This window comes from Sphaeramia orbicularis, chromosome 17 (genome assembly GCF_902148855.1).
Source record: "Sphaeramia orbicularis chromosome 17, fSphaOr1.1, whole genome shotgun sequence".
NCBI classification, from domain to species: Eukaryota; Metazoa; Chordata; class Actinopteri; order Kurtiformes; family Apogonidae; genus Sphaeramia; species Sphaeramia orbicularis.
The window spans coordinates 2,190,676-2,207,530 of record NC_043973.1 but is presented as its reverse complement, the minus strand read 5'-3'; the positions used below and the strand labels follow the sequence as shown (position 1 = coordinate 2,207,530).

The 16,855-nt window shown below is 38.0% G+C and overlaps 1 protein-coding gene across 1 annotated transcript in view; it reads right to left on the bottom strand.

Annotated features, from left to right (window-relative positions):
* Positions 1 to 16,855, bottom strand: part of LOC115436814 (nicastrin-like) — a 36,314-nt gene that overhangs the window by 18,476 nt on the left and 983 nt on the right. Inside the window, exons 2-5 of the mRNA XM_030159757.1 lie at positions 12,673 to 12,774; positions 6,691 to 6,814; positions 5,098 to 5,219; positions 2,085 to 2,230 (exon numbers count right to left, since the gene is read on the bottom strand). Of these exons, the coding sequence (XP_030015617.1) occupies positions 2,085 to 2,230; positions 5,098 to 5,219; positions 6,691 to 6,814; positions 12,673 to 12,774 (494 nt within the window). The remainder of the gene's footprint in view (positions 1 to 2,084; positions 2,231 to 5,097; positions 5,220 to 6,690; positions 6,815 to 12,672; positions 12,775 to 16,855) is intronic.

The following is a 16,855-nucleotide window of genomic DNA, read 5'->3' as shown; positions in this document are numbered from 1 at the left end:
TGGCAGCAGCCGCCTACTGGTGTATGAGTGTGTGTGTGAATGGGTGAATGTGAGGAATTGTAAACTGCTTTGGGCACCATGAAGGTGTAGAAAATGCACTATATAAGTTCAGTCCATTTACCATTTTACTTGAAATAGAATTTAGTGCCCATTTCACAGCCATACTGACAAAAATTTGTGACTCTTAGAATTTAGGAACATTTATTTATTTACATCAGCAGAGATTGAATATTACATGCATACTGTACACAGAACTGTGTGTGTGTGTAGAGTGTGAGGCTCTACTTTGCTAAATCTGCTTGATTGTGGAAGTACATACTATGCCAGGCAGTTGGACTCCCACTGCTTGGTTTTGGTGGTTGGGTTCAAACTCTCCTCAAACATAAGGACAAAAGGCCTGTGGTTGACTTTCAAAATCAGCTCTGTCTTGACGTACACTGCTAATCCAAATGGAACGATGCAAGCCGTTTTGTCAGCACCACCCATAACGTGTTCACTATATCTGAATCAGGGAACACGCATTTTAACAGCTTGGTGGTTCCATCGTTGGCATTGTAAGATGTGTTTAGGTACAGAAACCTCTGCTTTTAGGGTCGGGGTAGAACCAAACGTCGTTCAGAGGTAGATTTCTGTTGCTGTTCTAGTCATACTAGCTGGTGCTGACCGGGTACTTGATGATCCCAACACAGACACAAACACAGAGATGGCAGGAGTTTGTCGCTTGGCTTTTACTTGGGCCATGTGTTTCAAACTTAAGATATGAAACTTAAAACCTTTGGAGGCAGTGGTTCCCAAACTTTTTTGGCTCGTGACCCCATTTTAACATCAAAAATTTGTGGCGACCCCAGATATTCAAAACACAGACATTTTTTGCAAAAATTAATTTGTTTTTGATCATGTAATAGTTTGTTATACTATGTTGTAAATAAACATCAACTTTAGACAACATTTAGGCTATATAATGTATGTAATGCAGCTTTTAAAAATTTTATTAGGAAAAGTGTGTGGTGTTTTACTTATGACATATATATTGAATTATTAAAACATATTTTTTATTAGTAATTTTTTTTTTTAATCGATTACTAGAAATTTCAGACGACCCCATTTGAATTCCAGGCGACCCCACGTGGGGTCCTGACCCCAAGGTTGGAAAACACTGTTTTAAAAACTTCTTTAAGGTATTAAATGCAGATTTGTACATTCAAGACTTTTAAGGCTTTTAAGACCCTGCGGGAACCCTGTTTATGGTCTGTCCTGTCAAACATGTGTTACATGGGTTACTTTTCCCAGGAACCAAAAATTAAATCAGATATATTGAGTATTTGGCTGCAGTATTTGGCTTGGATCACTGACTGCTTTTGCTTAGGGGCACACAGGCAGGTTTGGGCGAAGTATCAAACTACCATGTCTGGAAATATAATTATGACTTTGACAGAGCAACGAGGAACTGTCGCATAGTTTGAAACTCACACCAATTAACCCTAATGTTGCAGCCACTCGCGCGTTCCTCTAACCTTTGTGAGGTAAATGTGCAGTCGGCTGTTATCAGTGAGCTCAGACTGAAAGTGGAGAGAGAGCAGATTACAGTACAAATAACAGGTCATGCTGCAGTCAGTGTGTTTGTGTTCGCTGTAAACTGTAAAAACCTGAAACCTGAACGAAACACATGCACACGCCTTGTTCATGAGTCAGATATATGAGTATATGTCTGAGTCAGATATGTGAAATATTTGCCTTAAAAAGCAGTACAAAGACAGCTAATGAACTGTTGCTTTTGATAAATCATCTCATTAATGAATGATAAATCATCTCATTAATGTGCCACAACTTGCCGGTCTGGTCCTCAGCTCGGTCTTACTCCAACAGCTTTCTTGGCCCTGGTCCTAAAATTAACCGCTAATACTGAGACAAGTTCAGATCAGATTTTTTTGCCGCTCTAGTGCTTTGAAATGGCATTTTATTCTCCAGCACCAGAGGCAAATGGGAAACAATTAGCCCATGTAACGACAACAGTGTTTAATGGCGGAACAATAATAAACACGTTTGTTGCAGTTCGAAGGATGAAGAGAGGGACTGGTCTTTACCTGTCGTATGACCTGAGTGTCATTGTCGTCTTTTAGGGAGAAGATGGGGAAGTCGAACTCCTCGTAGGCCAAACCGTTCCCCAGAGGGTTCCACACTGTCACGTTACAGTGGGCATAGGCCGGATCGTATTTCTCTGTATACACGCCTGAGGAAAACACAAAGAAAACGCATCAACCGCAGGAACAATGAGGAAGGCACTCAGCTTTTACTGCTTCAACCCACATCTTAAAGCCAGGCTACATCCAGACAAACCTAAAGGCTGGAGGTGCTTATCGCTCTAGGTTCACAGTAAAACATGTGACTTTTTTCATGTTGTGTTGTTTTGTAGTGTACTGTGACTGAGGTTCAGCTGTTCAGAGGCTTCGTTTAAGATCCTTCAAACAGCTACTTAATGTTTGCACTAAAAAGGGTTATTTTTAGTTACTGTTTAGAGAGATTCACAAGATCATTCACACAAAAAGACAACCAGAAAAATCAACAAAGCAACAGATGGTAAATGACAAGATAAAAAGATCAGGGTTCACATATGGTGGTGCATATGGTGGATTTAAGGTCTGACAGATGAAAATACAGCCAAACTGTCTGGACAGAAAGAAGCCAAACAAACAAATAAATACATAAACAAAATAAATAAGTAAGTAAGTAAATAAATGCATGCTTCTTTAGGCAATCTTTTTTTGCATCAATGTGCAAAAGTTCCGTGATATAACCTTCCAATAAATTGTAATTTTCTCTTTTTCTACTATGTTCTTTGTTGCACCACAGGCCTTAGATTTTTTGTAATTTCAGTTTTCTGTCTGTGCTGTGCAAAACTGACAAATAAAGCCGACTGACTTTGAATTCATTGTGGTCTGAGAGGAAATTTGACTTCTACACCTTCTTGTGACTCTATTTTCAGGACAACAAAAAATTTTTGCCTCTGACAAACCTGTAACTGTGGCTTTAATAGCATTTTACACAGCCTACTATTGTGGAATACTTAAATACAGTACTATGAAAATGTGTTTGCCCCCTTCACGATTTCAAATAATTCCACATACTTGTCACACTTAAATGTTTCAGAGAATCAAAGAAATTTTAACATTAGACACTGATGACCTGAGTAAATAAAAATGCTGTTTTTAAAATGATGATGATCAAAAGACACATAAACCTATGGGGCTCGATGTGAAAAAAACAAAAGGCTCTCTATTGTTAAATCACAAATTAACTTTTTTTTTTTTCAAACTGAGTTCAACTTCACCTACCTCATGGCCTGATAACAGCCCAACAAGTTGAATCAAGAAATAAAGTAAATAGAACATGTTTGACAAAGTGAAGTTGGCTAAAAGGTCTGAAAAAGTCATACATCATGCTGCGATCTAAAGACGTTTAAGAACAGACAAATAAAGACACACACACAGACACACAGACAGACAGAGGCTGCACACTAGTCATACATACATAGATATGAGATCCAAACTGACTGCCATTCTGCATAATCTTAATAATAGGTTCATATTTAAGACACATGTCTGGAATATTAACCATAGTGACAGTGAAAAAACAGTCTCAGACATGGGTTGGCAACCTCTCCCATCTAAAGAGCCATTTTAGGACAGAAATAGAAAAAAAAACTGTCTGGAGCCAAAAGATACCCTTAGTTTATATGTTTTACCTCAAAGTGGTGACTGTTTAAAGAAGCTCTTTAGGATCAGTCTGTATGGACTATGTCTAGAATAAATCAAAGTTTCTGTGCGTTTATAGAACTACAAAGAAATAAAAGAAATACACTAAAGAAAACTGTGACTATTGTCAGTATTTTGTTGTGCAGCAAAACTCAACTGGAATGTGAAGGCTTATACAGATGAATACTAGTGATGTGACGTTCATGAACGAATCGAATCTTTTGAACGGCACTTTGAAATGTACGATGGGAACTGAGTCTTTGTAAAGAGCCGTTCATTTCTTTTTTTTTTTTTTTTAAGGAGGGAGTGTCCGATTGCCTGTCAATTTACCAACATACTGTTCTTGTTCTGAGAACTGCACGACAGTTCAGGTATTTAAGTAATTGCAGTGATTAATCACTGTTGTGTTTTGTGCATTTTTTTCCCGTATGTTTACACACATTTATTGTTCTTGTTTTGAGGAGAATAAATGTTATTTCATAAGAAAATGTTTCACTTTCTTCTTCGTTTTTAGGCTACAGACTAGTCCACATAATGCACCGTGGTGTTTTTAGTCAAATTCCATCATTTGCCTAATGTCACCTCTCATGTCATGTACTTAGCCCACACATTTGAACTAACTATTCTTTTTTACGGTAAGATAATATTTACTGTCGTGCCAATTAAACACCTTTAAAATGTAATGTCAATCATCACATGTAGCCTATTTAGTCATTAAAACCTTGGTGTTTCAAAATAATGCAAAAAACATAACAGAGCCAGTCTTTTGAACGGCTCTTTTCAGTGAACGGCTCCTGATTGAACGGTTCCCTTCAAAGAGCCAAAAGTCCCATCACTAATGAATACCTTCAGTGTCATAAAGTACAAAGTAGTCTACTTTACTACTACTGCCTCTATTTTTTGATTCATTTGGAGTGTAGTCTATATTTTTACAACTGCACAACATCAGAATGACTTTATGGTTGTGATAACAAAAGAAAAATGTGTAAAAAAAAAGGAAAAAAAAAAAGTGTTATTCATTTTCATATGTTTTTGATGAAGCCACATGGAGCCATTTGAAAAGGGCCCAAGGGCCAAATGTGGCCCCAGAGCCACAGGTTGCCCACCCCTGGTCTAGGATTCAACTCTAACACAAAACAAACCTAGTCCGAACCAGTTCAACTAAAACAAGTCCAAACTCGTGGGGATTGAGCCGTCCACCCATCTGCAGCCCAACAGGAGACACTTTTCTGAGCTTGGACCTGACAGAACACAGCAGGAGACGTTCCCTCTCACTAAACTAAGACTCACTGCTGAACTTCCTCAACACTATCAGACAGGTTGAAGCACGCACAGCGCCACCCACCTGTGTTCTCGTTGGGGCAGGTGGTGTACGGGGAGAAGGGCTCCGTCGGGTTAGTGTTCGGCGCCACAACAGCCACCCCGGCCACCCTGTTGGAGCCGTTCTTCAGCTTCATCATGATGGATCTGACATGGCGACAGGAAGCGCAGAGCAGGACAGGTTAGACATGAGCAGAGGTCAGACAGGGCTGACACACAAACACGGTACACAAATACTGTACAAACACGGTAGGGAAATACGGTACAAATACGGTATACAAATACAGTACACAAATATGGTACGGAAATTGAAGCTCTTGAAGACCCAGCTCTTCAGAGAACACCTCCTGTCCTAGCACTTTCAAACATTCCATTTTAAATGTATTATGTTCATTCTGTTGTTTTACTTGGTATTTTTATTTCACTGTTTTAATTGTACAGCTGTTTTTATGTCTTCTTAATCTATTCTTGTATTTTAGTCTGTCATTTTGCTTTTTTTTCCCTTCTGTACGACACTGTTTTTAAGTGTACAGCTGCTTTGTCTTTAATCTATTCTTGTATTTTAGTCTGTCATTTTGGTTTTCCCCTGTAAGTTGCTTTGGAAAAAAGCATCTGCCAAATGCATAAATGTAAATGTGAATACGGTTTACAAATACTGTACACAAATACTGTACACAAATTGGATACGGAAATATAGTATACAAATACAATACACAAAAATATGATACGAAAATATGGTATACAAATACTGCACACAAATACGGTACGGAAATACGGTTTACAAAGACTGTATACAAATACTGTACACAAATGCGGTAAAGAAATCTTTTGTATTGGATCCCTTCAATAAATTGTGCAATAATCTTCTGTTCTGCAATAACAATGCAATATTTATCAAAATATAAATGCACTATTTGTATATAGACTTACAGATATACATACTATCACATACTGTTAATACTGTAAATTGCATCTATTCCTATTTTGTCCATTTTTTTATTCTACTTTGCTTGATTCTTATGTTACAAAGTAAAATTGTAAAATTGTTACTCTATTTTCTTAGCTTTATTGTTGTAAGTTGTATGTTAGCTACATCTTGAGTTGTTAGTAAGTTAGATGAAATTTGTTGGAGACTGCAGTGTACATATTGTTTGGAGATGTGCTTTTTTTTTTTTACTTACTAAAATAATCACTTAATCTAATCAAATCCAAGAAAATAATGGATAGCTGCAGTTCTAGTTCTGTTTTCTACGTTACGTATGATGTTTTGTCTGAATACATTCATATTTCAACACAAACATGACTGCTTATTCTGCACAGGGTGATAAAACTGCAAAGCAAAAAGGATAACCTTTAAAATTAGAGCAGTAGTAGTTTTCATTTTGTACCAAATGGAACACCTTTCAGTTTACATTTAGTGGGAACTGAAGGAGCCGGTTTGATCCAATGTGCTCCACTTGTGCAGACTTTTGACTAGAGATGAGTTTTGTGTCAAAGTGGTGCAGTTCAGCTGACACATGGACGTGTTGACATTTTGGAGAAAGTGGACATGTTCTAGAGACAAGTGAGAACCACTGCAAAAGGAAGTGAGAGCCTGTGTAGGATGTAAAATGTGTACCTGGTAAAGAGTGCAGCCTCCAGGATGACCAGATACGGAGGGTTAGGGCCTTTGCTCAGGACCCAGTCCAGGTTGTCTTCAGACTCGAGCACGTGAAGCACACCCACATTACCGGACAAAGAGGCTGAGAAAGGAAGAAACGGGAAAAATCAACATGGGAGACCTGCACTGTAACATATGCATCTAACCCAGGAGTCTCAAACATGCGGCCTGGGGGCCAAATGCGGCCCGCCAAAGGTTCCAACCTGGCCCATGGGATGAAAGTGCAAAAATTCCACAGTCAAGCCTGGCGAACTCATTTTAGTTGCGGTTCCACATGCAGATCAATATGATCTACAGTCAAATAATAACAGCATAATAACCTACAAAAAATAATGACTCCATATTTTCTTCTCGGTTTGATGTGAAAAAATATTACATTATGCCTATAAATAATACAAACTTCAAATTTTTGTCTTTGTTTTAGTGCAAAAAATAACATTAAATTATGAAAATATTTATATTTACAAACTATCCTGTAACAATAAAATGTGAATAACCTGAACAAATATGAACAACCTGAAATGTCTAAAGAATATTAAGAACAAATTTTTTAAAAAAGTAAAAAAAAAAAAAAAAAAAAAAAAAAAGCACAAGTTTAACAATTTTCTGCCTGTTCCTCAGTGTTTAGTGTCTTTGTAGATCCAATCCATAATGCACATGTAGAAATGATAAGTTGAGGCAGAATATTGTTAAAATTGCACTTATTTTATTTTTTTAAAAAGAAATTTCACTTTTTTCAGGTTATTCACATTTTTTTTGTTTGGATAGTTTAAAAAAGTAAGTATTTTCATAATTTAATGGGGGGTTTTTTGCACTAAAACAAAGACAAAAATTTGGAGTTGTCATTATTTATAGTTATTATGCTATTATTTTACTGGTCTGGCCACTGGAGATCCAATCGGGCTGAGTGTGGAACCTGAAAGAAAATGAGTTTGAGAGCCCTGATCTGACTAAACAAAAATGGGTGGATTCAACATTTATACCTGTATTTGACTATGGAGACATACTTTAAATCAGGGCCGTTGAACTCACTTTAGTTCAGGGGCCACATTCAGCCCAATATGACCTGAACCAGTAAAATAATAAAAACAGTGGCAAAAAGGAAAATTATATTATAATAATGCAACGTTTCCACTGGTAAGGTTTTGCCGTGGCGCCACACCATACATTTCATACAAAAAAATCCTCACCGTTGCATTAGACTTATTCTACATATGGGTAAAATACAATAGGGCAGGACACACATCCTGTCCCCTTAAATGAAAGTTTACGAAGCTTCAGGAGGTAAGGGAAAGGCAAATGAACATTAACTTTCACTTTCACTGCTACGGTCTGGGCTGCACATACACATAGTGAGGTACGCGTGGCATGGACGCCCGTACCACCCCCCCCCCCTTATAGTATTATACGTAGGACCAGAGGTTGCACTAGACATTTTTATTGTCCGTCATTTTGACGGACAGGGTCGTAAAAATTCCGTCATAACATATTATTATCAGTCATTTCAAATTTTTATTTTTTAATGATAAAGAGATATATTTAGTAGTTTTTAATGTTCAAAAACATCTCAGTGATGCAGCAGCTGTAGTTGCTGCTGGCTGATAAACCAACGTGATATCACGACTTGCATAATTATATACGCCACTTTTAATTGGTGTGTTATCATGCACTGAGGGTTAGGGTTCAGGTTATATGAACCAGAGATCTACGCACAAATTGACATGCCATCAAATAACACATGAAAGGTAGAAAATGCGTACATATAACACACCAAATGCCACTGGCGTATTCCTTGCTTTTCCGTCATCCTCCACCGCATCCGTCCCTCTTTTTTCACCGCGTTTATTAATGACATCGGATTTAACTGGGCTTTCTAAAATAACTAAGGAGACTCGGCTGTCTTCACAGTTTGCGCAAGAGAAGTAGCATCTAATTTTGGCTAAAGTCAGCGAAACAACAACACAAGACTGGACACTGACTGATTAATGTTCACACTGGCACCAACTGGACAGGGGGTCTACTACAGGTGGACTAACTGGACAGGGGGTCTACTACAGGTGGACTAAGTGGACAGGGGGTCTACTACAGGTGGACCAACTGGACAGGGGGTCTAGTACAGGTGGACTAAGTGGACAGGGGTCTACTACAGGTGGACTAACTGGACAGGGGTCTACTACAGGTGGACTAACTGGACAGGGGTCTACTGCAGGTGGACTAACTGGACAGGGGGTCTAGTACAGGTGGACTAACTGGACAGGGGGTCTACTACAGGTGGACCAACTGGACAGGGGGTCTAGTACAGGTGGACTAACTGGACAGGGGGTCTACTGCAGGTGGACTAAGTGGACAGGGGTCTACTACAGGTGGACTAACTGGACAGGGGTCTACTACAGGTGGACTAACTGGACAGGGGTCTACTACAGGTGGACTAACGGTGAGTCATGTGACTGCAGTAGTGCTGTTGTATTCAGTGTAGTTGTGAACAGTGGTGCTGTTGGTTCTATACAGGTGGATGTTGGTTCTATACAGGTGGATGTTGGTTCTATACAGGTGGATGTTGGTTCTATACAGGTGGATGCTGTTATGGAATGTTTGATGCCTTGTTAAGAGAGACAGACAGACCAGTGATCCTGCAAACAGGTTCTGTTCACAGTGTTGTGTGAAAACTTTCTTTGGTAGTATGAGACTGGTGTGTGTGTGTGTGTGTGTGTGTGTGTGTGTGTTCCTTTAAGTGTGAGAGCGGTGTGTGGCGCGTGCGTGTGCGTATGGTGTGAGTGGTCGAGCAAGGTGAGGGAGCGGCAGTTTCGAGCATGAGTGTGTCAGAGGACAGAAGGAAAAAGTGTACAAACATCGACATACTGTGCATAAATAAAAGCAGCTGTCTTCCACTACCGGCAAGGGAGTTAACCCGACATTGGCCCTGGAGGAAATCTGCCCTGTTCTCGCTGACTACGGTCGGACGAGCCGAGCAGGAGAGGTTAACAGTAGATTACCCTCAGTATTTGAATCTGTCAAAATGACGGACGGCCTTCAGAATTTTCCGTCATTTTTAAAAAAAATCCGTCAATGATGGAATATTTTCGGTTAACGCGACCTCTGCGTAGGACGGAACCTCCACCCCCACCCCCCATCAGATTACACACCGCCACACCAAGAGATCAATTCCACAGGAAACACTGATAATGTGTACGTCTACAAGGTTTCATTAAAAATGTGAATAACATGAACAACCTGAAATGTCTTAAGAAATGTAACTGCAATTTGAACCACATTCTGCCTTTGTTCATCATTTACACATGGAAATTACAACTTACAGATCACAGTGGATCTACAAACACACAAAACATTTAGTAACAGGCAGAATATTGGTTCAATGGTACATATTTTTTTCTTAAAACACTTCAGGTTGTTCTTATTTGTTCAGATTATTCACATTTTTTGTGAAAGGATAGTTTCTAAATGTAAACATTTTCATGTAATTTTAATTTTTTATACTAAAACAAAGAAAGAAGTTTGGAATTGTCATTAGTTATAGGTTATGATAGTATTTTACTAGTTCTGACCCACTTTAGATCAAATTGGTCTGTATATGGAACCTGAAATAAAATGATTTTGACATCATTGGTTGTTAATATCTTCAGTGTTATTTTTGCATTTAACAAATTCATCCCATGGACCAGACTGGGTCCTAAGGTCCATGGGCCGCATGTTTGACACCTGTGCTTTAACTGAATGCACCTGCCTGTTGTCTTCACCTGTTGGACAGTGTTTATCACAGGGCTCTGACATTCACTATAAACTGTGCTCCTCTCACTCATCACTGCGCTTCTACAGTAAACTGGTCATCTGTATCTGCTCGTCACCACAGCCACTGATATATTTTAATTTAGGAAGCAATTTTTGGTAGACGTCCTTCTCGTTTATGTTCACTGTTAACCTGGAATCATAGAAGTTACAATCACTGCTCAGTGGATACTTGGAAACTGTTTGTTCCAAAGATAAGGACTGAATTTGGAAAGAAATCTTTGAGGTTTTCAGCTCCTGACGCCTGGAACAAACTTCAGCCTGAGCTCCATCTGCAAACACTGATTAAAGACAGAGTGAAATCCAAGCTGTTGGTCTGGAAATGTTTAGAATTATGGTATAAGGGTTTTTTTGTGTGTGCGCAAATTATTAGTATTTTTTTTAAATTATCCTTTCTTGCCTTGTATATATCCTTTTATATGTTGAATATATTCCCTCTTTCTGTGGTTTAGAGTTGGCCTTTTGTATATTTTCAGTATTTCTTTGTAGTTCTGTATATCGTCAGTATTTGTCAGAACCTGACGACAGCGCTCCACACCTTTGGAATGCACTACTTTGAACTCTATGTAGCACAGAGTCCACTGACTACATTAAGAAGGAGCGTAAAACGTATCTTTTCAGGCAGGTGTTTAGACCGGGCTGATGTTTTTTCTTTTTGGGCTTGTGTTATTGTCTGTTTCTCAGTGCCATTGTTTTGTTTTATCTTGGTGTAAGTATGACATTTTATTCTCAACTGTAAAGCACTTTGTGATTTTATCTGTAAAAAGTGCTACACAAATTGAATTTATTTACTTATTTTTCAGTATATATTTTCAGTATAATTTTTATGTTATAGTTTTATATACAGTCTTTCTTTTCGCACTTTACGAATCTGCTGCTAAACAGAACAGAGCTGCTAAATGGATTTTCAGAGTTCCTGTAAGTGACAATAAAGATGTATTGTATGGTATTGTACTGTATTCTGTAACTATGTGACTGTATCGCTGCCGTCTTGGCCAGGATCCCTCATCTCAATGGGACCAACCTGGTTAAATGAAGGTTAAATAAATAAAATACATATCAATGCAACTGTCTACTTTAAAGCAGATTCCTCAAAGTTCAACACCAGGGTAAAGTCAAGGGAAGGTTAACATCTGGTCAAGAAAATTTAACTACAATAATCTACATCAAACTTATGTTTTTGGGTAGGTAATTACTTATATTTTCAGGAAAATGTATTTTGAAACGAGAAAATAAACTCTAAATAAACAAAAATAAACTAAATTTAAACCAAATACATTGATATTTCACTATTATATTATTTATGTCATATTCTAAACGCACAGTGTTTAAAATTAATAAATGCAAATATCTATACAAAATACAGGTGAATATAATGTTAATATTATTTGTATGTTGTAAATAGTGTAAAAAAAAAATTATGTGATATTGATAATGGAAATAAAAAATGTTAAATTTGATATTTACTTCTGTTGTTCATCTGTGACACTGCCATTTTTCAAAACTCTTTCTATTTAGGTATGATCTAATATTTTTTTCTTTTAACCAATTATTAGATTGTAAAATTGAGGGTTTAAGGTTTACACTGAATACATTTGAGGATGAAAATATCAGAAGAACTTCACTTTGGAGAACTTCGCAATTCTTGAAAAAAAACAGACGTTAATGGTTTTGTCCATCCGTGATGCAGTAGTTTTTGATATTTTTCATTTAAAAATATTTGAAACTAAATTTTGCCCTTTGAGTCTGTTTCAGATGGTATTTAGACCTTTACAATTATGTGGAATACTTGTCTTAAACTTGTCTGGTTCAAAAGTTATGAATCAAGCAGTAGTGGAAAAAGCGTCTGTACCTACGACAGCTTTTCAAATACACTTTTCTCATTTTAAAAAAGCCTGTTTGTTGTTGCTGTAAACTCATCTTTTAATCAGTGGAAATCATCTGTAACCGTCGCAGCCACAGGATTGAGCAAGCATTTCAAAACCTCGCACACGATGAATCTTTTTTCTCCAAGCAGTAGAGTAAAAAGCAGTGACTGAGGGGTACGAGGGAGCACAGCATTACAGAGAAACGCCAAAGAGGACAGCTGTTACCCAGCGTGTCCCAGATGGGTTGTTAATGGGGAGCTGTACTCACACTGGCATCCTATCTGGTGTGTTGCGTTGAGCAGTCGGACGCAAGGAACGGTGTAATTGAGATGGACGTAGATCTTCTTTTCTACTGAATTACAGCCAACACCTGTAAAGGGAAAAACAACACTGAGACAAACTGCACAAGGAAACAACATGGCATCAGACCTGTGGCCAACACAGCACACAGGCTACGTTCATACTGCAGCCAAATGTAGGGCAAGTCACAGCCGCGTCTTTTCCCCTTTTTAAGTCTGATCTGGGCCACGTCCATATACGGTTCTAAAGGATCAAGAGGCTGGTTTCATAAGTGTGTTGAAAGGAGTGATACTGTGCTTTTTTAAATGAAATTCTTCCTTTTCCCACATCTCCCTGTGGTCTCCATAAACTGTAAATGCTCTGCTTGGCTCTGAATTCTTCATTCATTCAACTCCACAGGTCCATCTTCAACCCTGTTTCTGACTAACGACACCAGAAAGGTGGTTTGGAGCGCTGGCCCTTTAACCTCCTCAGACCCAGCTATGGGTTTTCTGTCCACATTTGTGGACAAGAGTTTCACAACTTCATACAAAAAAAAAATGAAAAGAAAACTGTCCACCACAAAGGACATTCCATAAAAAAATTTAAAAACATCTGAAACAAGAAAAGCACTTGGACAGCGCAGACCTCTGCCAAGACAGATCTGCCCCCCCCATCACCACCAAAATTTAATAATTTCTTCCTTGTGCCAGTATCAACATGTCCTGAAAATTTCATGAAAATCCATCCATAACTTTTTGAGTTATCCTGCTAACAAACAAACAAACACGCAAACACACAAAGCAAAGCGATCACAGTACGTCCTGGCAGAGGTAAAAACTGTTGCATCATCATGTTTCCAATATAGGCACTTATTTAATAAAAACAAAAAAAGCTTGTACTTTGCTGACTTTTCCTTGCTGAAAATGAGAAAAGCAGTTGAAAAGTATTGTACTACACAACAGAAATGCATCTGAACTCCGGCTGTAAACCTGAACCAGTCCATGTTCGTCAAAGTCGATGAAAACTGACGTGACCTCCATGTTGACTTCAGTAGAACAATGAGGTTTAGCTGAGGATTCTGTTACTATTCTTTTGCACATTTGAGTTAGTTCAGGGATGTGACTTGTTCACACTGGAATCTGATATTGGAAATATAATAATATACAATGTGAACAGCAACACAAAAAGAAATGTGATCTGACTAATGAACCCGAGTCGAGCACTGACCCTGGCAGGTCCACTTCATTTCTTTAGGGCATTTACAAACAGCTTTGGAAATAATTTTTTGTTCATTGTGACTAAGCTGTGAAACTAAACAATCTGGAAAAGGATGCATGAAATATCTGCTGTAGATATTAATTAAAGAAATATCCATATTAAAATGAATGACATCAAAAAAAATCTGAACCGCCATATAAATCTAAATCATCTGATGCTGAAAAACAACCTAGACATACTAGTAATATTCCCAAAACAGAATATTAAATGGTCAAAGCTGAAAAGCTATCAGACTGAATTTTTCCTAAAAGTTATTATGATGATGTATAATGTTTTGCCATCCAATATTCCTGTTTTCACTCTTTTTCTTATGCTATAAGTTTATGTCATTATGGTTGTAAATATTTTTTTTTTTTTAAAGTAGAAAATAACTATCTCCTGAATCTAATGAATGCTACATTCTTGACAGATTCAATTCTGATTAACAAAATCTGCTACACCTTTGATCTGCATTCACAATCCTTTCAGTTTGTTTCAGTATCGGTCCAGTTGGGGTACGCACGTTACAGCTACTTTTTTTAACATATGAACAAAAGACAATTAAATAAATAGTGCAATAAATCTTGCAAAGAAGACTTTAACCTGATGTATGATTAAAAAGATTGGTATTTACATGAAGAAGTGACACAGAGGCAGTTATGTACTTGTAAAATAAATGTTTGATCTCTGAGTCCTTCCTGGTTATATAAAGGTTAAGGAAAATACAAAAATAAAACAATGACCAAATGAGAACTTTGCTGCTGGATGAATTAGAGTCCAAGCTTTACTCATGAACAGCAAATCAGCCTCTGGTTTATTCTAATCAATACAGGATCAAAGATCAATGTGACTCACAAGTCCTAATGATTCACTTGAACGTCAAGAAGATTAGGGGGATGCTTACAGATGCTGCTGGATTCCTGCTGGTGCTGAGTTCTAAAGCTGCACCGAACTGTCACTGAAGAAACGCAACTGAGTCACATTATCCCTGAGCATCCGTTAATAGGTGTCCAAATAATAATGTTCTTAGAGGATGAGATCAGTGTCAAATCATTTCACGTGGAATCAGGATCATCAGTTCGCCCTTGAAATAACAGGGAAAAAAAAAAAAAAAAAACACAGGAAAAAAAAAACAGTGCTTCTCCATGGGTTCCTTAAAGCAGTGTCTGACTTTGATCCCAGATGTTTGTTCAAATGAGTCCAACCTCAGTCAGATCCTAATTATCTCTAATCCGTTAGTCTGTCTGTGCTTCTGCACCTGAATCATGCGAATGAATGAATGAATGTATGGAAAGCACTTTGAGTGCCCAAAAAAGCTCAATAGAAATCTAATCCATTATTTTTATTATTTATGAACACCTTCGCAGATGACTCCATCAGAAACACAGTCCACTTGTTTACAGAACAAACCCAAACGTCACTCGGGCCTTTTTGGAAATCTTGTTGTGAAGTGCATTGTGGGAATGTGAGTTCTGTGCAGCAGCAGTTTGTCTGTTGGTGAGTGTTGAACCCACATGTGTCCTTTACCTCCATCCACCGAATAGACTCATTCTATAAAACAACCCTGGTGGACTGGAGGAGTTTACGGTGGAGCGATCTGGGTCATTTCTTTGCTGAATCTGTGAGAAACCGCTTTCACCTCCCACAAACTCCCACACAGACTGGTCCTGATTGGATGTCCCAGCAGGACACTGACCCCAAGCATACCACCAAGGTAGTGCAGTAGTGGTTCAAGGACATGACCCAGTCAAAGTCCTAACCTAAATCATTTAGAGGATCTGTGGAGGGAGCTAAAGACCAGAGTGATGAGTAGGAGACCATCCAACCGGACCCAGCTGGAGGCTTTGGTCCAGGAAGAGTGGACCAAAACCCCACAGGAGACAGAAGAGAACCTGTGGACACTTACAGGAACCATTATCAAGAAAAAAGGCTACTCTATTGACTATTAAGAAAAGACTTTGGACTTAGTAAACCTAGGGTATGAATAATTTTGAACATGGCATTTTTTAGAAATCCTCTAATAAAATACTCCTGAAATAAAGTATTTCTCCAAGTATCATTTGTTCTTATTTCCTCACTTGTGTATCAAATATAAGTCACAAACAAACTTGACAAAACTCATTCATTTCCATCACAAAAACAAAAAGTTACAAAAAATGGCAGGGGTCTGAATAATTTTGAGGACGACTGTAGATTGTTGGACTTTTATTAAAGGAAGAAAAGTATTTTATTGCTGCTGCAATATTTATTGACTATTAATTGAATAGTTGTTTAACCAACTTTGTTATGCATTTGAACTGTTGTGAACCAAATCAAATCAAACCAAACCAAATTTTATTTATATAGCACCAAATCATAACAAAAGTTATCTCATGACACTTTACATATAGAGTTGGTCGAAACCAGACTCTAAGCCAATTTACAGAAACCAACAGAATCCTCCAGGAGCAAACACTAGTGAGTGGTGAGAGTAGTGAGGAAAAACTTCCCTTTAACAGCAGAAACCTGGAACAGACCCAGACAGGACCAGTTGGGGTTAAAGAGAGAGAGTAAAGGAGGAGAAACGAGAGAGCGATAGAGATAGAGAGAGACTGGGGGAGAGGGGGAGAGGGGGAGAAGCAGGGGGAGACACATGGATGGAACTGATGCACAGAAAACTGAACTAGAACTGTCAAAAGGAGATCAGCTGGAGTTAGTATAAGTACTACAAATACCAGTACTAACAGTAGATATACTACTACTACTACAAATACAAGTACTAACAGTGGATATACTACTACTACATATACAAGTACTAACAGTGGATATACTACTACTACTACAAATACAAGTACTAACAGTGGATATACTACTACTACATATACAAGTGAACCAAATGTTCTTGTTAAAGGAAAGAAAATGTATTTTTGTGC